The sequence below is a fragment of the Apium graveolens genome, chromosome 5, assembly GCF_009905375.1.
Source record: "Apium graveolens cultivar Ventura chromosome 5, ASM990537v1, whole genome shotgun sequence".
In the NCBI taxonomy this organism is placed as follows: Eukaryota; Viridiplantae; Streptophyta; class Magnoliopsida; order Apiales; family Apiaceae; genus Apium; species Apium graveolens.
The window spans coordinates 317,491,309-317,518,938 of record NC_133651.1 but is presented as its reverse complement, the minus strand read 5'-3'; the positions used below and the strand labels follow the sequence as shown (position 1 = coordinate 317,518,938).

The window sequence follows — 27,630 nt, the reverse complement described above, 5'->3', positions numbered from 1 at the left end:
CCGATAATAGGAAATAGCCCGGTTAAGAGGGTCCTTGTGGATAATGGTGCTTCTGTGGATATCTTGCTCCACGACACCTTTCTAAGGATGGGGTATAACGACTCCCAGTTGACACCAACCGACATGCCGATATATGGATTTGCTGGAGTAGAATGTCATGTGGAAGGGATAATTAAATTGCCAACCACCATAGGTACGGAGCCAAGGCAAGCAACGCAGATGCTGGATTTTGTGGTGGTAAAGGCTAGTTCAACTTATAATGCTATCATGGGGAGAACAGGGATACATGCCTTCAAGGCAGTCCCCTCTTCCTACCATTCAGTCATGAAGTTTCCCACCCGAAACGGGATTGGAGAAGAGAGAGGAGATCAAAAAATGGCTAGAAGCTGTTATGTGGCCTCTTTGAGGGCAGATGGAGTCGGGGGGCAAGTTCTTCCTATTGAAGATATGGATGTTCGAGAAAATGATGAGAATAGAGGAAGGTCAGCAGAAGAATTGGTTTCGGTTCCTTTAGATCCCAAGAATCCTGAGAGGATGACTTTCATTGGAGCCACATTAGAGGAGCCCCTTAGAGGGAAATTAGTGAAATTTTTGCAAGAAAATAGTGATGTGTTTGCATGGTCAGTAGCTGATATGTCAGGCATAGACCCGGAGTTAATTACTCACAAGCTAAACGTGGATCCAAGCCGGAAGACAGTGAAATAAAAGAAAAGAAATTTTGCCCCGGAAAGACAAGAGGCTATAAGGCAGGAAGTGGAAAAGCTCTTAGAGGCTGGTTTCATTGAGGAGATTCAATTTCCGGAGTGGTTAGCAAACCCTGTAATGGTAAAGAAGGCTAATGGAAAGTGGAGGATGTGTATAGACTTCACCGATCTGAATGATGCATGCCCCAAAGACTGTTTTCCGCTGCCTAGAATTGATACCTTGATTGATGCCACCGCTGGACATGAGATGCTGAGTTTCATGGATGGGTTTAGCGGATACAACCAGATCAAAATGCATAAGGATGACATTCCAAAGGTATCATTTATCACTGACTTTGGTGTTTATTGTTATCTTGTTATGGCGTTTGGTCTCAAGAATGCAGGAGCCACCTATCAAAGGTTGGTGAATAGAATTTTTAAGGATCTTATCGGTAAGACTATGGAAGTCTATGTTGATGACATGTTAGTCAAGAGTCTAGTAAAGACTGATCATATAGCCCATTTAAGGGGAGCTTTTGAGGTCCTGAGGTACCACAAGATGATGTTGAATCCTACGAAGTGTGCTTTCGGAGTAGGATCTGGAAAATTCTTGGGACTGATGGTCTCAAAGAGGGGAATTGAGGCTAACCCGGATAAGATAAAGGCAATCCTGGACATGGAACCACCAAAAACTGTTAAGGATGTTCAGAAGCTTACAGGAAGGGTTGCTGCATTAGGACGATTCATCTCCAAGTCAGGAGACAAGTGCTTGTCATTTTTCAAGTCACTAAAGAACATCAAAGACTTCGTATGGAGTGAGGAAAATCAGAAGGCATTTGAAGAGTTAAAGAAGTATATGGGCCAGGCCCCGTTGTTGGCCAAGCCAGTTCTGAATGAAGTTTTATTCTTGTACTTGGCTGTTTCAGAGAGCGCCTTGAGCGCGGTGTTGGTTAAGGAGGAACTGAAAGTCCAGAAACCCGTGTACTATGTCAGCAAAATTTTGCATGGTGCTGAGTTGAATTATTCAGCCATTGAGAAATTCGCTTTGGCCTTGGTAATGGCTTCAAGAAAGCTGCGTCCTTATTTTCAAGCTCACCAAATTGAAGTGCTAACAAATCAGCCACTGAGAAATATCATTCACAGTCCCAAGGCAAGTGGGAGACTGATTAAGTGGGCAATAGAGTTGGGAGAGTTCGATCTCAAGTATAAGCCACGTACGGCCATAAAAGCCCAGGCACTAGCTGACTTCGTGGTGGAATGTACCATACCCAACCAAGAAGTCGGGGGGCAGGAAGATACCATACCTCAAGACAAGAGAGTCGACAATGGGGACAGGGAGAAGAATGACAAGGAGAAAGAATATTGGGTTCTCTATTTTGATGGAGCATCAAAAACAAATTCCAGTGGAGCAGGGTTGGTTTTGCAAAGCCCTGATGGGTTCTTAATTGAGTATGCTATGAAGTTAGATTTTCCAACCACAAACAATGAGGCAGAGTATGAAGCCCTGATAGCTGGCCTTGGTCTAGCTGGGACACTTAGAGTCAAAAACTTAAAGGTTCGTGGAGACTCGAAGCTGATCATATCCCAGGTAAAGGGAGAATTTGAGGCAAGGGATGATACGATGGCTAAGTATGTCCGCCTAGTAAGGGCTGTGATGACCCAATTTAATGAATGCCATGTTGAACACATTCCAAGGGAAGAAAACGTTAAGGCGGATGCGCTATCAAAGTTCGCTTCGTCTGAGATTGAAGAAAGTTCAGGAAGTGTGTACTTCCGTGTTTTGAAGACACGGAGCATAGATGTTAAGCTAGTGGCTCCTATAGGCTTGGGGACGTCATGGATTGATCCCATCAAGGCTCACATTCAGACCGGTTGGTTGCCAAGTGATGCAACTGAAGCACGGAAGTTAACTGTTCGGGCACTAAGATACTCTTTGATAGATGGGATTCTTTACAAAAGATCTTTCGTGGTTCCCTACTTGAGGTGTCTCAGGCCCGATGAGGCACGCTTGGCTCTTGAAGAAGTGCATGAAGGTATTTGTGGACAACACTTGGGGGGCAGGGCCTTGGCTCATAAGATAACTCGTTTAGGCTTCTATTGGCCAGAAATGATGGCTGATGCCAAAGAATATGTAAAGAAGTGTGATCGCTGTCAGAAGCATGCACCAATTGTTAGACAACCCCCTGAGATGCTGACCTCTATCAACTCGCCTATTCCCTTTGCCATGTGGGGGATGGATATTCTAGGGCCTTTTCCTATGGCCACGGCACAAAGGAAATTTCTGATTGTAGCCATTGATTATTTCACCAAGTGGATTGAAGCCAAACCCTTGGCCAAAATCACTACTAAGCAGGTTGCACAATTCCTGTGGGAAAACATTATGTGCCGATATGGAATTCCCCGTATCCTTGTCACTGACAATGGAACACAATTCAACAATGAGGAATTCAAGAAGTATTGTGAAGAAAATGAAATCGAGTTACGATTCACCTCTGTGGCTCACCCGCAAGCCAATGGACAAGCAGAGGTAGCAAATCGGATAATCCTGGATGGACTAAAGAAGAGGATCGAGAAGTCAAGAAATAATTGGGTAGATGAGATACTTCCAATATTATGGGCCTACAGGACTACTTGTAGAGTCACGACAGATGCAACTCCTTTCATGTTGGCATATGGGGCGGAAGCAGTAGTTCCCGTGGAGATATCACATTCCTCTCCAAGGATTCAGGCTTTCGATGAGAAAGAAAATGAGGAAGGGCAGAGATTAGCCCTGGATTTAATTGATGAAGTGCGAGATAAAGCACATGCAAAGATAGTAGAATATCAGAAAAAAGCTTCATTCTACTACAACCTAAGGGTTAAAGAAAGGTTTTTTAAACAAGGCGATCTAATCTTGAGGAAGATAGAAGCATCTGGTGTAGGACAAAAAGGAAAGCTTGCCCCGAATTGGGAAGGGCCGTACAGAGTCAAGAGTGTTCAAGGTAGAGGAACCTACAAGCTAGAGACTATGGATGGTTTTGAAGTCCCGAGAACTTGGCATGCACAAAACCTGAAGGTTTACTATGTGTAGGGAAGCCGGATACGATTCTCACTCGTCAGGATGGCGAGTAGGTTGAAAAGCACCTTGAAGCTTTGCTTGCTTAGGATTTATATGTTTTAGTTTTATTACGAAATTTATTAAGACTTGTGTAAGGGACGAATCCCAGACAATTTTATGAAATTCATAAGTTCTTCAAAGTATGTTTGTGGCCTAACAAATAAAAATCAAATGCATGGATGCAAGCATAAAAGGTGATAAATGAAATAGATCTGATAGATGTTACAAAAGTTTGATAAATAAAGTCTCGAAAATAAAAAAAAAGCCACGCAGGGCTGAAAAAGCTCTAAGGAGCTGAAGTACCCTCGGCATCCATATCATCGTCCTCTCCACTCTCGCTGGATGTCTCTGTCGTCTCGGAGGAGGAGGAAGAGCTGTCGTCCTCAGCAGGTCTGGAAGAAGACTCGGGAGGAGGAAGGAGTGGATCCTGAGGAACATAGTCCGAGACAACTACTCGGGTACGAAACCTCTGTAGCAAAGCCTCGTCATCAGGGCAGATGTAGTCCGCCGGGTTAATATCAGGACAAGCCTCGTTCACGGTCCCAAGGGCCGTGTCCCAACCAGTCCTAAAAAACTCGGGAAAGACTGAATCATCCCTAATCCTCATGGATTGGGCAAACTCCTCCGAGTCCAGATAGTTGTCTATAGCTTTATCCTTCTCCGCCCGAAGTACCACCAGCTCGGCGTTAGACTCTCCGAGTTCTTCCTCCTTGCGCTTGAGCTTCTTCTCCAGGGTAGCATACTTCTTCTGTTGCCTCCTGAGGGCATTATCGGCCTTATCAGAAGCCCGCTTCCATGATTCGGCTTGCCTCACAGCGCCTTGAAAATAGGCGTTAGACTGAAACAAAGCAATTAACAAAGTATAAGGCAATGCTACAAGAATGAAAAATAAGTTCAAAAAAGAGAAGGCATACCGAAGCCAGAGACTGAGCTCCCATGAGCTTGATCCTCTCAAGATCAGGGGTGGCCACCACATCAGTAAAATCCTTGGGGGTCACGCTATGGTAAGACCAATCCCAAGCATGTTTCGTGGAACCAACTACGGTGTCCCCTCGGCGGAATCCCCAGAGAGGCTGAAAGGCGCCTGTGGCAGCAGCAGTAGGGGCAGCAGCAGTGATAGGAGTACCATGGCCTCCAGCTCCTTCAGTTGAGGCCTCCCCTATAGGCTCTTTGTGCTTCTTCAAAAAGATAGGCTCCGTGGCCTTTCCCCGGGTGTCTAGGCCTGCGAGCCGAGCTTTCTTCATCCTAGCTGTTTCCTCAACCAAAGGAACATTGTCCTCGTTAATCTCCTTAGCAGCTGAAACAAAGCAAAGGACAAAATAAGTGAAGTTAATAATGCATGAAATGAAGTAAAATTGAGAAGGGAAGAAAAATACCCTGTTGAGAAACAGAGGATAGTCCCACATGAATCAGGGAAAACTCCTCTAAGAGAGTCCAGCTGGTGGTCGTGCCATCATCCTGAGTAAGCCCATTATAAATAATAGTTTCTTCAGGAGTTAAGTAATGGATTTGAGGCTACCATCACTGACCTTCCCAAAGGAAGATCGAAAAAGTGTGCCCCAGTCGCCATTCTCCCAACGTAACCCGACGAAACTATTCCTCCAATTTTGATTATTATCAGGAATAGAGGCACTGTTAAAAATATGTTTGCTTTTGGGCCTTTGCTTGACATAGACCCAGCCGCAGATGCTGGAAGAACTATTGTAACACTGAAAGACTTTCCTAAAAACAGCTACAGAAAGAGGAAAGCCCTCCCTAAGACAGCAGACCATAAAACATAGAATGTTCCTCCAGGCGTTTGGAGGAAGCTGACACGGGTTGATTTGTAAATCAGCCAAAAGATGAGGAATAAAGGGGTGAAAAGGAAACCTAAGCCCAGCATTAAGGGCATCTGTGTAAATGAAGAGAGTATCGGGTCTCCAGTGGCAAGTACGATCACCACCAGAGACTGGAACTAATCTAAGGGGAGGAAGGACGTTATAACGAGCATTTAGTTTATTGAAATCTATGTTGTGCCAAGTATTACAATGATTAAAAGAGTCGAGATGTGCAGTGGAGGGATATTCATCCCCCCTAGTGTTAATCATATCAATTAAAGACATATATGAAGAACGGATCTCGATATCCTTACCTCGTTTTGAAGCCGAGGCTATCTTGGCCGCCCTCTCAGAACTCTTGTCAGCCATTAGTAAAGCTAGGAAGGAGAGGTTGGAAAACTAAAGGAGGGGATTTGAGAGAGGAAAGGTTAGAAAGTTGGAGGAAGGATGAGGAGAAGTTGTATAATGAGTAGAGAGGTGAAATGAGAGGTGTGGAGAAATCAAACTCTCACCCCACCTTTATATAGCCAAGGAAGGGGGATAATGGGCCTTAAAAAGCCCATTTGGACCCAAAACTTAGAAGGTTCTGGAACTATCCAAGAAGTTCCTGGAAAAACCAAGTGAAAAATTTTAATTTTTAAAAGATTCTAGAAGAATCCAGAAAAACCTTAGAAGAACCTGGAATTTGGGCTTAAAGATAAAGGCCCAGAACTAAGGCCCGGGTATAAAAGCCATATTTGAGGCCCAAATACCTTTTTAAGAGGGGTGAAAGAAAAAGCCCAGTTAAAAACAGAGGGCCCAAAGATTAGCCCAATAAAACTAGCCCAGAAAAGGGCCCAATTAGTTGAAAATCAAAGGCCCAAAAGGGAAAACCCAGATTTATTAGGGAATGGGCCCAGGATTAAAACCCACTAAAGGGTTGGCCCAAGAAAATCTAGTCAGAAAAAGGGATGGCCCAAGATAGAGGCCCAGGAAAGTTAGAAATAAAAAGTTGGTGCCCTTTACCCAATTCGATCAGGACTTGCCTTAAAATCCTAGTCGAATGAATTGAGGTAGAATTTCCTTCGACCAGGGCTGAAAAAAGGGGCTAATTCGGTCAAGAAAAAATTCTGACCAAAATTCTTGGTCGAAAATACCGGAATAGTTTTTAACCCTGCTTCTTGACCAAGCTCAACCAGAAATCATAAGAATTCCTGATCGAAATGCTTAAGGTCGAATAGAATTCGATCAAGGCTCAAAACCAGACTTAATTCGATCAGGATTTAGACCCGTTCGACCAAGAAATACGAAGGAATCCTGGCCGAACCAATCCTGCTCGAAATAGCTTCGACCAAGGCAAGAAAGGTGGTTAATTCGGTCAGAAACACAGGAATCCTGACCGAAAGGGACGAAAATTCCTAGTCGGAGATTTCTGCTTAAAAAAAAAAAAAAAATACAAAGCAAAAATCCTGGCCGAAATTCGACCAGGAAGTGAGGTCGAATGTATCCTCCTCGAATTCCCTTCGACCAAGGCACAACAAAGGCTAATTCGACCAGGATCCTGGTCGAATGGATTCCTGGTCGAAAATTGTATTAAAAAAAAAAAAAGAGAAGAGAGAAAAAAGGAAGAAAAAGGGAAGAAAAAATCCTGGAAAATTACAAAAAATAAGGAAATTCCTTAAATAGTTTCTGAAAAATGTTAATGTTTTCAGAAATTAAGGGAAAAATCCAGAAATTAAGGATAAATCCCAGAAATTAAGGGAAAAATCCAGAAATTAAGGATAAATCCCAGAAATTAAGGGAAAATTCCAGAAATTAAGGATAAATCCCAGAAATTAAGGGAAAAATCCAGAAATTAAGGATAAATCCCAGAAATTAAGGGAAAATTCCAGAAATTAAGGATAAATCCCAGAAATTAAGGGAAAAATCAAGAAATTAAGGGAAAAATCCAGAAATTAAGGATAAATCCCAGAAAAATAAGGAAAAATCCCAGAAAAATTAGGGAAAATTCCAGAAATTAGGGAAAAATCCCGGAAATAAGGGAAAAATTCCTGGAAATCGAAATAATTCCTAAATAAAAGGAAAAATTCGTTGTAAACGTGTAGGTCGCTCCACACTTTACGCAAGAACGAAACCCTGTAAGGGAATGAATAGACTTAACTTCTGCGAAACATAGTCAATGTTTCCCAAAAGTTGGGGGGCAAATGATAGGGATAAATAAATCCTGATAATGGGCTGCTAGACCCAATAAGAAGATGTTTTGATATTCAGACCAGAAAGGTTAAGCCTGATGGACCAGATCAGGTCTGGTCGAATAAAAATGGCCCAAAAGCCCTGATTATTAATTAATTTCGTAATTAATTAATAAGGGAAAAATCAGCTGTTGAGAAGAGTCCTGATAAGGATATAAATCCTTATAGATAAGCCTCAAGGGGACCTAAAAGGATAAGGAATCAGTTTCCTACTATCTAGGACTCCAAAGTCCATTCTAATTATGAGACTTGCCCACCAAGTCTCCTATACCAAGTCCAATTCAAGGACCACCAACATCTATATAAGGGGTCTCACCCCACAGATCAGAACTACGTTTTTTGGCTTGATTCTCTAATTCACAGAGATACGTAGGCATCTCGTAAAGGCAGAATTAAGCTACGAAACACGAGAGCAGCCATTAAAGGCCTTGAGCTCCCGAATCTTAGTAATAAACGCAGCGAGTAATAACCTTAGTTTTTTATCCACAACAGGCATGTAATGCGTTATCCTCATCAATGTTTAATCCAGGTTTCTTTGATCAATGAGTAGACTATCATATCAAATCAACATTTGAGTGTGGCCACGAATTTCGTAGACTAGCTCACACAAGAGGCCAATAATATCACTCCTAAAATAGGAGGGTTAAATCCCTTCTACATCATTCATATCTCTCATACGATTCATAATATACCCAATGCCCACTTTTATCATTACCCGGTCAAGGATAATTTTTAATGGAATCAATTTATATTAATTCTCGTATAGAAATATAATGACTTCAGGTCTAAGGACCATTACATCATTATCACTGTGAGAATTACTTATGACACAACAGACATGTAGAATCTCACACCGGGTTTGTCCAGCACCATGTACATGTACATCTGCATGTGTCTTTTGTTGGATTTTTAATCGCAGCGGAGGCATGGTAAAACACTTTTACACATATAAAATCCAAATAAAAGCATATAAATCGTGATTAAAACATATGAATCGATTACTAACCTTTAATAGCGATCCAAAAGCAACGATCGGAGATCCTTAGCAGCTGCTCCTCAAACGAGAAGCACTCCACCGGTATCCACCAAGAAAACGATGCTAAGGAGGATGAGGAGGTGGAGAGAATTAGGTTTTCCGAAAAATTTGGGTTGTAATAAAAATAGGGTTTATAATAGTATATTTATAGGCAAAATTTTCAGCTGAAATTTTCCCATAAAATATTATTATTATTAACCCATTTATTATTCTCATTAATAATTAAAACACCTTTTAATTATTAATCCTTTTTTCTAAACACTTTAGAAATAATTCTCTCTCTTGATTTAATTTCCAAAATTAAATTCTTAATTAATAATATTAAGAACTTTTCTTAATTAATTTATAATCAATTAAATCTCATTTAATCAATTATTAAATTTGCCAATTAATTATTTATTTCATAAATAAATAATTATCAGCCATTATTAATTAATTTCTCCACCATTAAATCATTCTCTTTTTATGGTGTGACCCTGTAGGTTCAATATTAAGCCGGTAGTAGAAATAAATAATAATAAAACTATTTTATCATTATTTATATAAATTCTCTAATTTATTAAATATGATTAATTAATTAATCATATTTATTCTACATCGTGAGGGATACTTCTCAGCATATCGCGACTATCCGGATAATACGAATTCACTGCTTAGAATACCAAGAACCTATTCAGTGAATAGTTACCGTACAATAAACTCCTTCTACCCTACAATGTCCTGATTAAATACATGGCATGGATCTTGTGTCAAGCCTATCTAATTTAATCACTTGCTTACAATTTACTATGCTTAGTTCTATGCAAATTAGAAACTCCTTTCTAATTTCATTAACTCTGGCCAGAGATTCCTGAACTAGCATAAGTGGATCAGCCTTGAACATTCGCTTCCTTCACTGGAAGGGGTAGATCCTTTATTGATCATACACTATCTTCGAAACTTTAGCCTCTTGAATAATTGAGTCACGGCTGTGGCACGACAAACTCAATATTCTAAGTCAAGTCTAACCCAACATACCGTACAATTGAATCAGTCCCCAACGGCCCACAGCTGTGGCACGTACCGACCTTTAGATTCCAATTCAATGTACACATCTCTATGTAATAGACAAGTATTTCTTATTTCGAAATCAAAGCCCTCGGCTGTAGCACGAACCGACAATGATTCAAAAATAAGAACTACTTTTCTATCATGTTGGAAGGCTATGACTGACACAAGCCTGTTGTGTCATTGGCCAATTACTACTTCATATTATCTAAATTTTAGAGGGATTATATTACGTTACAATCATAATCATATTATAAAGAGATTCTTCCTTTTAAATTAAATATTTCAAATCAATAATCAATAATCAGATGATTCCCAGATCTGGTGGAGCATTGTCAAGAGGCGTCACTTAATAACCCTTTCTTACAGATAGAAATCTGTTGTTGACAGAATCATCATTTCTCTCATATCGAAAATTCATATTTAATTACGTGTTTCATAAACACAAGAATCTCATGATTGTATTCATAATATTATTATTAAGGTTATGAAACAATTTCACTATACTAGGTTGTCTAACAAACGCCTTATGTTCATTTAAGTTCACCTAAATCTATCATCACATGATAAACTAAGCATATATCACATATATAAACATGAATAAACATCAAGGTAGACATGTTACATTATCTAGCATATTAGTCTAAGCATTATACATCTCTATGTATCACATGAAGCATTTAAAAGCATTTAAAACAGTTAAAAACAGCTTTAAAACACTTTCGGAAATATAAACAGTTCAAAACTTTTATATAAACTAAAATTTGATCACTCCATTAGATCCGTCTCGGAAAAAAGAATCCAATGATATATTGCACGCCCAAAACGGAGTTACGAAACTCCCAGAAATCAAATTTAAAAATAACAGATGGGCTGTAACGCATTAGAGGAACGCGTTACTAGCTCTGTAACGCATTCCGGTGATGCGTTACAAGCCTTTTAAGCCATTAAAAGGTGTAACGCATTCCGTGAATGCGCCACAGGGTGTAACGCATTCCCGGAATGCGCGACACCCCCCCCCCCCCCCCCCGCGCGCGCGTACGCCACACGCGCCTGCAGCAGCCGCCTGACAGCTTCTTCTCTCGATCGCCGTGCAGCCGTACCTGACATCTGTGTCTTCTCTTTGCTTTCGTGCCATCAGTACAGCAACCACAGCAGATATATATATACATACTTACAATTTATATATATACATGATTATTTAATTACGAATTTAATAACAACGACTTCAAAAATTCATAATAATTAATCTATACATCATAAAATTATGAAAAAAATACTCAGACGATATACAATACTTGTAGAACCCAGATCAGTATTCAAAATTATTCTGAGAAATGATTTCTCATCAGACAAAATTAATCCATGATATAACTTGTAAAAATCATAATTAATTCATACAAGCACATAAAATTCTGAAATTTTTACCACAGATCTATATGCATACAACCTATGCTCTGATACCATTGTTGGATTTTTAATCGCAGCGGAGGCATGGTAAAACACTTTTACACATATAAAATCCAAATAAAGCATATAAATCGTGATTAAAACATATGAATCGATTACTAACCTTTAATATCGATCCAAAAACAACGATCGGAGATCCTTAACAGCTGCTCCTCAAACGTGAAGCACTCCGCCGGTATCCACCAAGAAAACGATGCTAAGGAGGAGGAGGAGGTGGATAGAATTAGGTTTTCTGAAAAATTTGGGTTGGAATAAAAATAGGGTTTATAATAGTATATTTATAGGCAAAATTTTCAGCTGAAATTTTCCCATAAAATATTATTATTATTAACCCATTTATTATTTTCATTAATAATTAAAACACCTTTTAATTATTAATCCTTTTTCTAAACACTTTAGAAATAATTCTCTCTCTTGATTTAATTTCCAAAATTAAATTCTTAATTAATAATATTAAGAACTTTTCTTAATTAATTTATAATCAATTAAATCTCATTTAATCAATTATTAAATTTGCCAATTAATTATTTATTTCATAAATAAATAATTATCAGCCATTATTAATTAATTTCTCCACCATTAAATCATTCTCTTTTTATGGTGTGACCTTGTAGGTTCAATATTAAGCCGGTAGTAGAAATAAATAATAATAAAACTATTTTATAATTATTTATATAAATTCTCTAATTTATTAAATATGATTAATTAATTAATCATATTTATTCTACATCGTGAGGGATACTTCTCAGCATATCGCGATTATCCGGATAATACGAATTCACTGCTTAGAATACCAAGAACCTATTCAGTGAATAGTTACCGTACAATAACCTCCTTCTACCCTACAATGTCCTGATTAAATACAAGGCATGGATCTTGTGTAAAGCCTATCTAATTTAATCACTTGCTTACCATTTACTATGCTTAGTTCTATGCAAATTAGAAACTCCTTTCTAATTTCATTCACTCTGGCCAGAGATTCCTGAACTAGCATAAGTGGATCAGCCTTGAACATTCGCTTCCTTCACTGGAAGGGGTAGATCCTTTATTGATCATACACTATCTTCGTGTACAAATTCTTATACCCAGTATAGCCCTAATAATTGTCCATGGAGACTAAGAACTAAACCAAAGCATAGTTCAGTGTACACAAGATGACTATGATGACCTCAAGTCTAAGGATACTTGTACAACTATCACTATGTGAACAACTGCTGACACGTGAGTGAACTCCATCAGTTGTTCAGCTGTGCGAGTCATGTTCAGTGAACTTATTCTATAATAAGCACCTACATACTAGCTATAGTGTCACCACACAAATGTCTATGAGAACAAACATCCTTCATAATGAAGCAAGCATAGTATGTACCGATCTTTGCGGATTATTAATTACCAGTTAGTAATCCTATGATCAGGAACTATTTAAGTTTAGAGTTATCATCTTTTAGGTCTCACTATTATGATCTCATCATAATCCATAAAAAGCTTTACTCTAAACTATGGTATATCTTATTTAAACAATTAAATAGATAGAGCCCGTAATAAAAACAAAACAAGTCTTTTATTAATATCAATGAAATCAAAATAGATTACATAAAAAATTATTCCTAAATCCTAATACATGATTGGACTTAGGACATATTTCTTTCAATCTCCCACTTGTACTAAAGCCAATCACTCTGATATCTAATACCCATCTCGTCTTTATGACGATCAAAGTGACTTTCATAAAGTAGCTTTGTGAGTGGGTCTGCTATGTTGTTATGTGTGTCAACTCTAATTCAATACAACACAAGAAATATTATCGCGCTCCCACTAACCCTTTTGTAGACACATGGTCTATCTATGTTTTTCATAAAACCAAACTCTTTGATTGTATCATCAAAATGGATGTTCCATCTACGAGAAGCTTGCTTTAAACCACATATGGTTCGCAGCAGCTTACACACTAGGTTTTCATTTCTCTTGGAAAGAAAACCATCTGGCTAATTGCCAGATCTCATAGTCGTAGTAAGCAGCAATCGCAAGCAAAATCCGAACTGATTTTAACAGGGCTACAGGTAAAAGGTTTCATCAAAGTCAATCAATTGCCTTTGTTTGAATCCTTTTCCCAAAAGCCTGGCCTTAAAGGTCTCCACCTGGCCATCTGCTCTAATCATTCTTTTGTATCCCGTATACATAGATTTCATTCCGGATTTCATGGCACTATGCCATTTCTCTGAGTCAACACTACTCATAGCCTCATTATAGGTCACAGGGTCGTCATCATCAATGATCGACAACTCATTGTCATTCTCAATGACAAGGACATATTACCTCTCAAGTTGGCGAGACACTCTCCATGACCTACGAATGGGCTGTTCCACAGAAGGTTGTTCAGTCAGAACTGGTGTTTCCACTTGATCCGTAGTAGTTTGTGCTTCTTGAACTTCATCAAGTTCAATTTTGCTCCCACTGTTTCCTTCAAGGATAAACTCTTTTTCCAAGAAGGTAGCATGTCTGGAGACAAACACCCGATGATCGGTGTAAAAGTAATACCCTAAAGTCTCTTTAGGATATCCCACAAAACTACATTTTACGGATCGATATTCCAGCTTATCTGGGTCAACTTACTTGACATAAGCTGGACATCCCCAAATCTTAACGGGTTTAAGACTCGGTTTCCTTTCTTTCCATATCTCATACGGAGTTTGAGGAACAGATTTGGAAGGCACCTTATTCAGTAAATATGCTGAGGTTTCCAATGCATAACCCCATAGGAATACTGGAAGATTTGCATAGCTCATCATGGACCGAACTATGTCTAACAAAGTTCGATTTCTCCTTTCAGATACCAATCTGGAGGCGTCCACTGGGAGGCTATACCATTTACTTTGAGATAATCCAGAAACTCTCCATTCAAGTATTCACCACCTCGATCTAATCGAATAATTATAATACTATGTTTGGTTTATTTCTCCACTTCATACTTATACTCTTTGAACTTTTCAAAGGCTTCAGACTTGTGTTTCATCAAACACATATCCGAATCTAGATCTATTATCCATGAAAGTAATGAAGTATGAAAATCCACCCATGGCTTGCGTAGACATTGGTCCACATACATCTGTGTGTACCATTCCTAGCAAATTTGCAGCCCTCTCTCCATGTCTACTAAATGGAGACTGCAGTGCCACAATGAAGTGTGATTTTCATCATCCCTTTTCTTTTATTAGTTTGTTCAATCTGAAGTAAATTATGTCACATTTATACAGACCATTATTTAAAGTACCACGTCCATAAAGAATATTATCTCTAAGAATAGAACATTCATTATTCTCAATAATAAATGAAAATCCGTCCAAGTCTAACATGGGAATAATATTACTCACAATCGAGGGAACAAAATAACAATTATTTAAAAAATAATAGTCTTGCCCGTAGGCATATGTAAATGAAATGATTCTACATCTTCAGCAGCAACTCTTGCTCCATTTCCCATCAGTAGAATCACCTCATCTTCCTCAAGAGTCCGACTTCTCCTTAGTGCCTGTAACAAATTGCAGATATGAGAACCACAGACGGTATCTAATACCCAAGTAGAAATTTGATTTAATGACATATTCACTTCTATCATGAACATACCTGAATCAGAAGCGGTAGTCTCACTACCCTTCTTCTTCTTCAATTCTGCAAGGTATACCTTACAGTTCCTCTTCCAGTGCCCCACCTTGTTACAGTAAAAGCAAACAACTTTGCTCTTGGGGTCTTCAGCTTTTGGTGGAACCGGCGTTTTCTCACCTACTTTCTTCTTCTTGGAAGGGTTCCTCTTCCTTTTCTTAGGATTGGAACATTCACCAATTAAAAGAACAAAACTCTTCTTAGGGGGGAAATTCGATTCCGCAGTCTTCAACATGTTGTGGAGTTCAGGCAGGCTGACATCCAACTTATTCATGTGAAAGTTTACAACAAACTGCGAGAACGAACTCGGAAGCGATTGGAAGACCAAGTCTTGGCTCAGCTCCCCATCCATGGCAAAACCAAGTTGTCCAAGACGTTCAATCAAATTGATCATCTTAAGTACATGGTAATTCACAGATGATCCCTCAGACATCCTACAACCGAACAGCTCCTTCAATATCTCATATCGAGCTGTCCTCCCTGCCACATCATACAACTCTTGTAGATGCATGAGGATAGTGTGAGCATCCATATGCTCATGTTGCTTCTGTAGCTCAATATTCATGGAAGCTAGCATGATGCATTGAGCAACATTTGCATCATCTACCCACTTACGATACACAACATGTTCATCATTATGTGCATCACTAGCAGGTTCAGTAGGCTTAGGTGAGTCAATCACGTATTTCAGCTTCTCAATCCTGAGAACAATTCTCAAGTTTCGAAGCCAGTCAGCATAATTAGGACCAGTCAACTTGTGAGCATCCAGTATGCTCCTGAGTGATAGTGCAGAAGACATAATGTATATTGTAAATCTGTAAATGATAAACACATAACAACACTTAGCAAATATTCGATTTCATTTTAAAACACTATATGAATCGGGTCTTCATTCATAAGTGGCTCCCACTAGTTTACCTAATTTATTCAACCCCCTACATGAAAAAATAAGCATTCATAATGCTAGTGGGAATAGGGATCCTACATTCCATTACACAACCCCGGCTGTAGCACGAACCGCCATGTAATGTTCAATAGGCAGACAACTCTTGTCAATTACATCTTATGTTATTCCCTAATCAAACTTTAGCCTCTTGAATAATTGAGTCACGGCTGTGGCACGACAAACTCAATATTCTAAGTCAAGTCTAACCCAACATACCGTACAATTGAATCAGTCCCCAACGGCCCACAGCTGTGGCACGTACCGACCTTTAGATTCTAATTCAATGTACACATCTCTATGTAATAGACAAGTATTTCTTATTTCGAAATCAAAGCCCTCGGCTGTAGCACGAACCGACAATGATTCAAAAATAAGAACTACTTTTCTATCATGTTGGAAGGCTATGACTGACACAAGCCCGTTGTGTCATTGGCCAATTACTACTTCATATTATTTAAATTTTAGAGGGATTATATTACGTTACAATAATAATCATATTATAAAGAGATTCTTCCTTTTAAATTAAATATTTTAAATCAATAATCAATAATCAGATGATTCCCAGATCTGGTGGAGCATTGTCAAGAGGCGTCACTTAATAACCCTTTCTTACAGATAGAAATCTGTTGTTGACAGAATCATCCTTTCTCTCATATCGAAAATTCATATTCAATTACGTGTTTCATAAACACAATAATCTCATGATTGTATTCATAATATTATTATTAAGGTTATGAAACAATTTCACTATACTAGGTTGTCTAACAAACGCCTTATGTTCATTTAAGTTCATCTAAATCTATCATCGCATGATAAACTAAGCATATATCACATATATAAATATGAATAAACATCAAGGTAGACATGTTACATCATCTAGCATATTAGTCTAAGCATTATACATCTCTATGTATCACATGAAGCATTTAAAAGCAGTTAAAATAGTTAAAAACAGCTTTAAACACTTTCGGAAATATAAACAGTTCAAAACTTTTATATAAACTAAAATTTGATCACTCCATTAGATCCGTCTCGGAAAAAAGAATCCAACGATATATTGCACGCCCAAAACGGAGTTACGAAACTCCCAGAAATCAAATTTAAAAATAACAGATGGACTGTAACGCATTACAGGAACGCGTTACTAGCTCTGTAACGCATTCCGGTGATGCGTTACAAGCCTTTTAAGCCATTAAAAGGTGTAACTCATTCCGTGAATGCGCCACAGGGTGTAACGCATTCCCGGAATGCGCGACTCCCCCCACCCCCACCCCCCCCCCCCCCGCGCGCGCGTGCGCCACACGCGCCTGCAGCAGCCGCCTAAAAGCTTCTTCTCTCGATCGTCGTGCAGCCGTACCTGACATCTGTGTCTTCTCTTTGCTTCCGTGCCATCAGTACAGCAACCACAACAGATATATATATACATACTTACAATTTATATATATATACATGATTATTTAATTACGAATTTAATAGCAACGACTTCAAAAATTCATAATAAATAATCTATACATCATAAAATTATGAAAAAAATATCCAGACGATCTACAATACTTGTAGAACCCAGATCAACATTCAAAATTATTCTGAGAAATGATTTCTCATCAGACAAAATTAATCCATGATATAACTTGTAAAAATCATAATTAATTCATACAATCACATAAAATTCTGAAATTTTTACCACAGATCTATATGCATACAACCTATGCTCTGATACCATTGTTGGATTTTTAATCGCAGCGGAGGCATGGTAAAACACTTTTACACATATAAAATCCAAATAAAAGCATATAAATCGTGATTAAAATATATAAATCGATTACTAACCTTTAATAGCGATCCAAAACCAACGATCGGAGATCCTTAGCAGCTGCTCCTCAAACGTGAAACACTCCACCGGTATCCACCAAGAAAATGATGTTAAGGAGGAGGAGGAGGTGGATAGAATTAGGTTTTCTGAAAATTTTGGGTTGGAATAAAAATAAGGTTTATAATAGTATATTTATAGGCAAAATTTTCAGCTGAAATTTTCCCATAAAATATTATTATTATTAACCCATTTATTATTCTCATTAATAATTAAAACACCTTTTAATTATTAATCCTTTTTCTAAACACTTTAGAAATAATCCTCTCTCTTGATTTAATTTCCAAAATTAAATTCTTAATTAATAATATTAAGAACTTTTCTTAATTAATTTATAATCAATTAAATCTCATTTAATCAATTATTAAATTTGCCAATTAATTATTTATTTCATAAATAAATAATTATCAGCCATTATTAATTAATTTCTCCAGCATTAAATCATTCTTTTTTTATGGTGTGACCCTGTAGGTTCAATATTAAGCCGGTAGTAGAAATAAATAATAATAAAACTATTTTATCATTATTTATATAAATTCTCTAATTTATTAAATATGATTAATTAATTAATCATATTTATTCTACATCGTGAGGGATATTTCTCAGCATATCGCGACTATCCGGATAATACGAATTCACTGCTTAGAATACCAAGAACCTATTCAGTGAATAGTTATCGTACAATAAACTCCTTCTACCCTACAATGTCCTGATTAAATACAAGGCATGGATCTTGTGTCAAGCCTATATAATTTAATCACTTGATTACCATTTACTATGCTTAGTTCTATGTAAATTAGAAACTCCTTTCTAATTTCATTCACTCTGGCCAGAGATTCCTGAACTAGCATAAGTGGATCAGCCTTGAACATTCGCTTCCTTCACTGGAAGGGGTAGATCCTTTATTGATCATACACTATCTTCGTGTACAAATTCTTATACCCAGTATAGCCCTAATAATTGTCCCTGGAGACTAAGAACTAAACCAAAGCATAGTTCAGTGTACACAAGATGACTATGATGACCTCAAGTCTAAGGATACTTGTACAACTATCACTATGTGAACAACTGCTGACACGTGAGTGAACTCCATCAGTTGTTCAGCTGTGCGAGTCATGTTCAGTGAACTTATTCTATAATAAGCACTTACATACTAGCTATAGTGTCACCACACAAATGTCTATGAGAACAGACATCCTTCATAATGAAGCAAGCATAGTATGTACCAATCTTTGCGGATTATTAATTACCAGTTAGTAATCCTATGATCAGGAACTATTTAAGTTTAGAGTTATTATCTTTTAGGTCTCACTATTATGATCTCATCATAATCCATAAAAAGCTTTACTCTAAACTTTGGTATATCTTATTTAAACACTTAAATAGATAGAGCCCGTAATAAAAATAAAACAAATATTTTATTAATATCAATGAAATCAAAACAGATTACATAAAAAGTTATTCCTAAATCCTAATACATGATTGGACTTAGGACATATTCCTTTCATCTTTGACTTTAGTATCACTATACCTATGTTCAATGAGATATGATCATCAGTCAACAAACACACTAGTCTTAATGCATTATTATTGTCCCTTAATAATAATACTCGACTAGGGACCTTTAGGAATATTGATATTATTCTCATAATCTCATTTCTAAGTCACGTACTTAGAGATATAGTTCCAGGGACATTTATTAATCTAACATTTATATCGCAGTAAATTAAGAATTAACAAATTATAAAGGGAATAATTGATAGAACATAAATATTAATAATCCAAATATCTTTAACTAAGACATCATAGTGTTGTCTCTAGGGCACAAACACTAACAGTATTTTCACATGAATGTTTATAATATTTATTTATATATATATATAATTATCTATTAATATTAACTTATTCCGATTTTTCTACCAATTAGTCCTTGCAAGGTCAGGTGAACGATCTTATCCGAAAACCGATTTTTGTAACACTGATATAGATCAAATATAAATCACTAAAATAGAAATCATTCGAGCAAAACATCGCACACCCCCTAGATGACATCATCAGACAGGGTCCATTCTTAGCCCTTTTAAATACTTACGAAGGCTCTACCCTAAATAGGCCCCAAACATGCAAAATAAATCGAAATAAGTCTTAGTAGACACCATCCGGCCCCGGCCAAGACTTAACACTAAGGTCCATATTTTGGAACCACCAATTTTCATGATTTTAGTTATATATATATATACGGGCAAGTGTTTAAATATAAACCATTAGAATAGAAATCACTCATGTACGACATCACACACCGTTTATATGACATCCCACACTTGTTGACTACTAAAAGGAATTAATTTTGCTCGATAATGGGCAACAACATTGTTTTCCCTCTTTACGTGAGACTGGCTAAAAGATATGAAGGTAACACAAAGAAAATGATGTCTTGTAGAACTAAATCAAGGTTCGAGAGATGTGGTATGTTCTTATAAAGACGAAAAACTAGGTGCTTACAATCCGACTAAGGATGATTTCCTGAAAATCATACCTTTTAGCCAATTTTATTGCCATTACTAGAGCTTTTGCTTCTGTGATTTCTGGAGACCACCATTCCCTTGTTCTTCTTGTAGCTGCAAAAAGAACATTGCCTTCATGATTTTTAGCTACAACACCCAGTCTAATCTGTCCTTCATCTGCTAGTGAGACATCTGCATTTAGTTTTATCACTCCCAAAGGTGGTGCCTGCAACTTCTTTATACACTCCTCCGGACTTCCCGCAGCTTGTTATAGATTTTTCGTGCATATTTTCCTTGCTCTTTAACTAGCTTGCGAACACGCTCTACCGGAATTACATTAGATGTTGTTTTACCGTCAGGTACACATTTATTTCGTTCAGTCCAAATGCACCAAACTAGTAAAACACCCATTTGTTTCACTTTTGTGTCTCTTCCTTTCTAACTCATAACCAAATAACAGATTAAACCCATTGAATCCTGGTTAGTAAGGGTTAAACAATCACATTCTTTTTATAGTTCTTTCACATGAATATAATTAAAAATAACATGGTTAGTTGTTTCTATATTTGAGTTGCACCTGGGGCAAGTATCATCTTCAGTCAAATGTTTATACTTCAAAAGACTACGTATAGGTAGTGTACAAGTTAGGGTTACACATAGGCTGAGTTGGGTCAGTTTGACTATTTTAACGACCCAACCCATTTAAAATGGGTTACAAAAATATCAACCCATTAAACTCGAAAAAATTATGAAATCCAACCCTATTAATTATGTGATGGGTTGGGCCGGGTTGGGTTGAACTAATCGGGCTAATCTAATCGGCATACATACGATAAACACCAGCCAACCTAATTTAATGAAATTATCATGTATTTGCAGTAGTAAAATGTTAAGGTGCTGCTATTTAATTGTTCTCGGAAATAAAACTATCAAAAATAAATAGGAATAAGGGACTAGTATTATTTAAAAATCCTGCTTATTACAACTGATCATCAGTCATCTTCCAAATGGATGATTTTAGGTTAAATAAGAATTATCTTAATTATAAAAAGGAAAAATGGGACTCCCCTAGTACATCCTAAGAACGAATCAAGAACTGTTTGTTTATAATTTATTTAAGGGTTCTTTATCAATTATACTTTGGCATGGGGTCCGTAGAGCAAATAACACAAACAGATAGCTGGACTACGAAGGAAACTAGTACTAAAATGGGTTGGGTTGGGTTAAGGTTTTATTTATCAAAATTTTGACCCAACCCATAATAAACGGCCCAACTAAAAAACAACCCAATTAACCCACGATCCAGAATGGGTCGGTTTAGTCGACCAAATTAAGGGTTGGGTTGGTTCAGTTTGAGCGGGTTGGACAACCCATGGGCAGCCCTAGTACCAGTACATAAGCGTCACATAAAATGCTTCGCCTTTCGAAATTATATCCATTCCCCATATTTCCACCCACACTTGATTAAAATTATCCAAATCACAATTTTTTCCCGGCGTGTAAGATGTTTTTATAGAGTATTTCCCATTCGAAGACAATGCCCAACTAAGTTCATCTTTTGATTTTCTCGAGCTAAGCGGAATCGCCAATATGCATATTTCATTTATCTCGTTGAAAAACGGATTTATTAAGTCTTCTTTCCATTCCATACAATTCAGGTCAATTAATTCTTGGATAGTAGAGATATTTTCCACCTCTGGACTTGTTACGTTGTGCCCTTGTTTTTCTGGTAATCATGATTCTTTCAAGATATTTATGTTGTATCCATTTCCAACCCTCCATATTAGACCTTCTTTCAATAAAGCCTTAGAACTTCATATATTTTTCCAAGAATAGCTTGCAGGGTACCCCAATTACGCATATAAGAAAGATTTATATGGGTAATATTTCACTATCATAACTCCAATAAATTATCAGGACTTTGAACCAAGCAACGGGCTTGCCTTTTTAACAAAGCATCATTAAAGACATCGAGATCTTCAGCTTGGAGAGCACATTGAATCCCAACTTTTCCAGTGAATCTTTTTATGTGTACCCGTATGTCCCCACCAAAATCGTGCCATGGCATCTTGTATTTCATCTATTATATTCCTCGAAAATTTATAGATTATCATCAAGTAGGTTGGTATTGCTTGAATGATCGCTTTCAGAAGTATTTTTTCTCATGTTCTTGAAAGAAGTTTTTCCTTACAACCTTATATCTTCTTTCAAATCATGTCCAATAAAGCTTAAACAAACTACTTTTTTTGACCTTCCAATAATTGTTGGAATGCACGGGTATTTTCAAGCCCCTCCACTTTGCGCATATTCAAAAAAGTCGTCAACTCCTCTTTCTTTTATGTGCTTATCCCTATGCTAAACGAGACTTCCGACTTTTAATAATTAATTTTTTGATAGGATGTTGTTTCATATTGGTTGACTATATTAACAATAATTGAGAATTTTTGTTGGTTCGCTCTTGCAAAGATCAAGCTATATCTGCAAAAAGCATATGTGAAATTTCTAGACCTTGACGACTAGCCTTTGCTCTATGTAGATTCCGATCTTTAACCTTGCTTTTTAACATACAGGAAAAAGCATATGCAACAAGAATAAACAAGTACGACGATAAAGGATCACCTTGGCGAATGCCTCAAGTTGGAGTTACTTTCCCACATATTCCTCCATCAATAATAAAAGAATAAGTCACCGATGTTACATATTTCATCACCAGATTTATCCATCTCCCATCAAACCCCATAGATAGCAACAGTTTTTTAAGAAATCCCCCCTCTTTAAAAAAAAGAGGAGACGAGGGTATCCTAAAATAAATAATTATTCTGATGGAACCTTTTCTTCTACCGCAAATTGGCCGTAGATGTACGACCTAAGCCGTGAATCTTCCGAGTCGAATTTCATATGAATTTTCCTCATTTTCCCTTTCTGTCCACAATCAGAAAGTTAGTGAAACTCTCCCTCTAGTATAGAATTGATAGTATAGAAATGACCTGCTTTTTTTGTGTAAAAGCTAAAGTTTGAAAAACAACAAGATATAAATAGGGGATTTCCCCTTATTCTTGATAGATTTCCTCTCTATATCTTTCGATCTACCAAAAAAAATCAGGATATCTATCAATCCATTTTAAAATAGTACGTTCTCTGTCATATACTTTACTCATATTCATTTTCATAGACATTAAACCTCTGCGACTAGAACTTCTGTTCTTCATGGTATGGAATACCTCAAGTGCTATCAACACATTATCCGTAATCAAATGTCCCGACACAAAGGCACTTTGATTTTCTGTCACAATTCCGGGTAGGATTTCTTTTTAAACGCATGACCAAAGCTTTTGAGACTAATTTGTATAGCACATTGCATAGGTTGACAGGGCGAAACTAAGCCATCTCTTTTGGAGTTTTCACTTTTTGTATCATAACAATGTTTGTTCCATTTATATGACCCGATGACGTAACACCATAAAGAATATTGCAAACAAATGAAGCAACATCACTACCAACAATATGCCAAAATCTCTGATACAAAATAGTATACATACCATCCAGGGCCGAAGCTTTACAAGGATGCATCTGTTTGAGTGCCACATGGTATTTCCTCCTTTGATAAAGGTCTCATTAAGTTTGCATTATTTTTTGGAGAAATAACTAGTTTAACAAAAAGAGAATAGTGTCTTAATAGATACCGAGATAAAAAATAGAAAGAACTAATTTGTAAAGTGTACATGCAAATAGATTTCGAGTGTTATCATTTTCTTTTTGATGTCATATTTTGTTTATAACCCAACTAGGCAAACTGCGCGCACAGTTGTCGCCGACTAAGAGTCGGCAAGCCCAATCGCCTTGCATATCGTCGGGCGACGTCTCATCTAACTCAGATTCCCTGACTCATGCTAAGCCAAGAAGTCTTACAAACCCTCCCATACCACTTGAGTCAATGTCCTCATTGACTTGAGTTTTGCCTCAACTTCATGACCGTCCTCGATTCTGCCTTCACCATGTCAACAACCCAATCAAGCGCCTCGATGCTAGCTCCCCTTAGAGGCTATGATGTTGCTGCCCATTTTGTGAAGTCACCCAACTAACTTGAATGATGCAAACAAACCAAATCAGTGTTTTCGCATGCCTCTCACCGGCCTGACTTTGTTACCCATCATCCAAGAATCTGATCACCCACTTGTCGCCTATTTCCCAAACAATTAAGCCAACCTAGGCGCTGGTCGCCCAATTGTGAAGACTTCTTACACTCTCCTGCTAGCCTCCAACAAATACTACATTATTTCGTACGACACCCCCGCACTTAGAACATCTTTAATAACCTGCACAACATTAACCAAACACAATGATCCAACCCTTACCATTGGTTGTTCCTCAGCTTCTACAACCAACAAGGTATCAACCGTTTCCTTCTCAGTGTTTTATCGCAAGTTATATATTTTATATCAAAACCCGTACAGCTCAAACAGTGTTTAAAAAACCCGTATCTAAACCAAAATTATTGGCCCTATTTTGCCAAAAACAACCTATACCATATCGATATTTTGAACCCCTAGACGTTTTACAAATTTACCTTTTTCGTGAAAAATGACTTTTCGGACCTCTTCGGGTACCTAAAACCCCACAAAAATCATATTTTTATTTTTATATGATCATGAAATTATCATACATCATTTTTCTTTGCATTTTTGTAATATTCATAATTTTTGGGAATTTTTGACATTAATTTTGTATTTATTGGATATTTAAAAATTTATTATTAATACCCAAAAATTATAAAAATTGGGGTCAAATATTTTTATTAGATGTGTAATTAGACCTTTAATTTTATTTAGGGGTATTATTTTCATAAATATAAATACCAGATTTATTGTTAATTATTCAGTTAATTATAATTAAAAATCAGAAATTAAGAAATTGATTTTGGGGGTGAAGAACATCCAGAGAGCTTCAATCACAGATTTGGGAGTGATTTTGTTATCCAAATCAATCATGTGAGTAACCAAAACAAAGCTCTTGATCTCTATTTTTATTCATACCATCAATTTCATGTTTTGTTGCCTAGATTTTCAATTCGTATTTTAGGGTTCTTGAACTGAAATTGGAGGTTTTTGATTCTGGGGTTCTGGGTTGATTTTGATGTTTGGTATAGTTTCTTGTACTTGTTTACAATTGATTTGTGCTATTTAATTGATCAGAGTTATGTTCTAGATAGTAGTTCTTAGTTTCAAGTTTTTACAATTTTATTTTGATTCATTTTTGAAGTTACATGAATCTGAGGTTATTTTGGTTATTGGGGTTAGATTATACAAGTGATAAGCTTTATTTTGGTATTTTATTTATAATTTTTCATGTACGAATCTGTTAGTTTAGTATTTGACCGGAAAATTGCTTGGTGTGATCGGAGAAATCGTTCTCGGAGTTATTAGATGATGTTATTGATATGATTGTGTTCCTGGAGTGATTTTGAATGAAAACCACCAAGAAACGAATCAAACGGTTGTGTTTTGACCCTGAAAACTGAGCTCGTCGGATTCTGCTGTTACTCGTCGGCCGTTGCTCTGTTTCTGGCCGGAGAAGACGACTGGGACAACGGGGACGAGAGAGGACGACATGATGGTGTTGTTGTAGTCACATGGAATCGAATGGGACAATAACCTTGCAGAAAGGTGGTGTGGAAGCTGAGAAATTGCTCGCCGAAAAGTTGCCGGAACCGGCCACTATCGCCGGATTCTGGGCAGCTTGGCCGTGTTCTTGAAGAGCCGGGTTCAACCCGGTTTCCAACCCGGTTTCGACCCGGGGTTTGATCCCCCAAACCTGAAAACCTGTCCCAGTTTCATGTTTCTGGATTATTAAATTATTTATTTATATTTTATAAAATCAAAATTAGTTTTATTAATTCTATAAATCAATTAAAAATCAATTTTAAATTCTGAAAAATATTATAATTAATTTCTAAATTATTTTATTAATTTAGGAATTCGAATTTAAGTAATAATTAGTTAATAATTAGGTAATTAATTAAGAATTAGGTGGTTAATTAATAAATAAGTATTAAAAGTAATCGAATAATACGAATAATAATTTGTTAATTAGTTAAATATTCCGAGTAACTCGTACCTATTCGCATCGTGATTCGTTAAGTTAGAATTATTAATCGAGCGATATTTATTCGAAGAGTGTCGTAATAATTATATGTATCGAATAATTAAATCCCGATCGTCAATTGATTAATAAATCGTACAAGCTAATAATGGTTCAATAGATATGCAAGGATTGTGAGTAGCTCGTATTTATACGAGTAATTGATCCTGAGTCAGATTATAATTCGAGTAATAAGTACTGATTCGATAAATAACGTATCAGCTAATTATATCGATTGATTATTTGTAAATAATCGATCTAATCAAGTAAGTAATAAAAATTTATAAATAATTGTAATAAATTGTAAGTAATCCTAATAATTCGGGATTAATTATTTTAAAATACAATAAATATTAATTAAATATTTAAAAATATAATTAAGTATTATTTAATTATAATTAATTATTTATAATTAATTATTAATTAATTAAATCTTGTTTAATTCATAATAATTAAACCGTAAGTCCGATTTGAGTAAAACGAAGACCTCTAGACTCAGAAAAATGAAACGAATCCATTAAAAATAATTATAAGTCATAATTTCTTCCGGAAGAGAGTGATCTTGTGTTAGTTAATTGTTTATACGCCTTAATAGAGGTAGAATTGAGTCAAATAAATCCTGAAAAATTATAATAAAATCAAATAGGATTAGTTAATACAGGTATGAGTCTAGTATCGATTCTAAAAATATTTATAAGTCCAAAAATCAATTATGTGTCTTATGTGCTATGTGCTTTACATGGTTATGTGAACCTTATGTGCTATATAATTATATATGTATATATGCGAGTGAGATATAAATGCATGGGTATATTGATAGGGTTGCGTAGTATCAATTCGAGGTACGCGTATGTAGTAAATTATCTAAATGAGTATCTTTCTATGATTGGTTCAGTGTCAACAAGGCAGATCAAGCTAGAGACCGAAGGCGGTGAGTTGAACCAGGTTAAGTACGCGCAAGGCAAGTTTTCCCCTATTCTAAATTTAGAATAGTGAATTATATTCCATTTTTCCATATCAGTTACCTTTGAAAATTCTTGCATATACTGTAACACCCCCAGATCCGGGGTCGGGGATCCGGGTTGTCACGAGTTCCATTTCCCTTATTAACACCCAATCTTAATAATTTCT

The 27,630-nt window shown here is 36.7% G+C and overlaps 1 protein-coding gene across 1 annotated transcript in view; it reads right to left on the bottom strand.

The window, feature by feature from the left end:
• Positions 1–3,973: 3,973 nt before the first annotated feature.
• The window catches only part of LOC141661339 (uncharacterized), a 52,636-nt gene continuing 28,979 nt past the window's right edge, over positions 3,974–27,630 (bottom strand). The window contains exons 2-5 of the mRNA XM_074468323.1: positions 20,605–20,799; positions 19,778–19,835; positions 4,695–5,077; positions 3,974–4,618 (exon numbers count right to left, since the gene is read on the bottom strand). Of these exons, the coding sequence (XP_074324424.1) occupies positions 4,067–4,618; positions 4,695–5,077; positions 19,778–19,835; positions 20,605–20,799 (1,188 nt within the window). The 3' untranslated portion in view covers positions 3,974–4,066. The remainder of the gene's footprint in view (positions 4,619–4,694; positions 5,078–19,777; positions 19,836–20,604; positions 20,800–27,630) is intronic.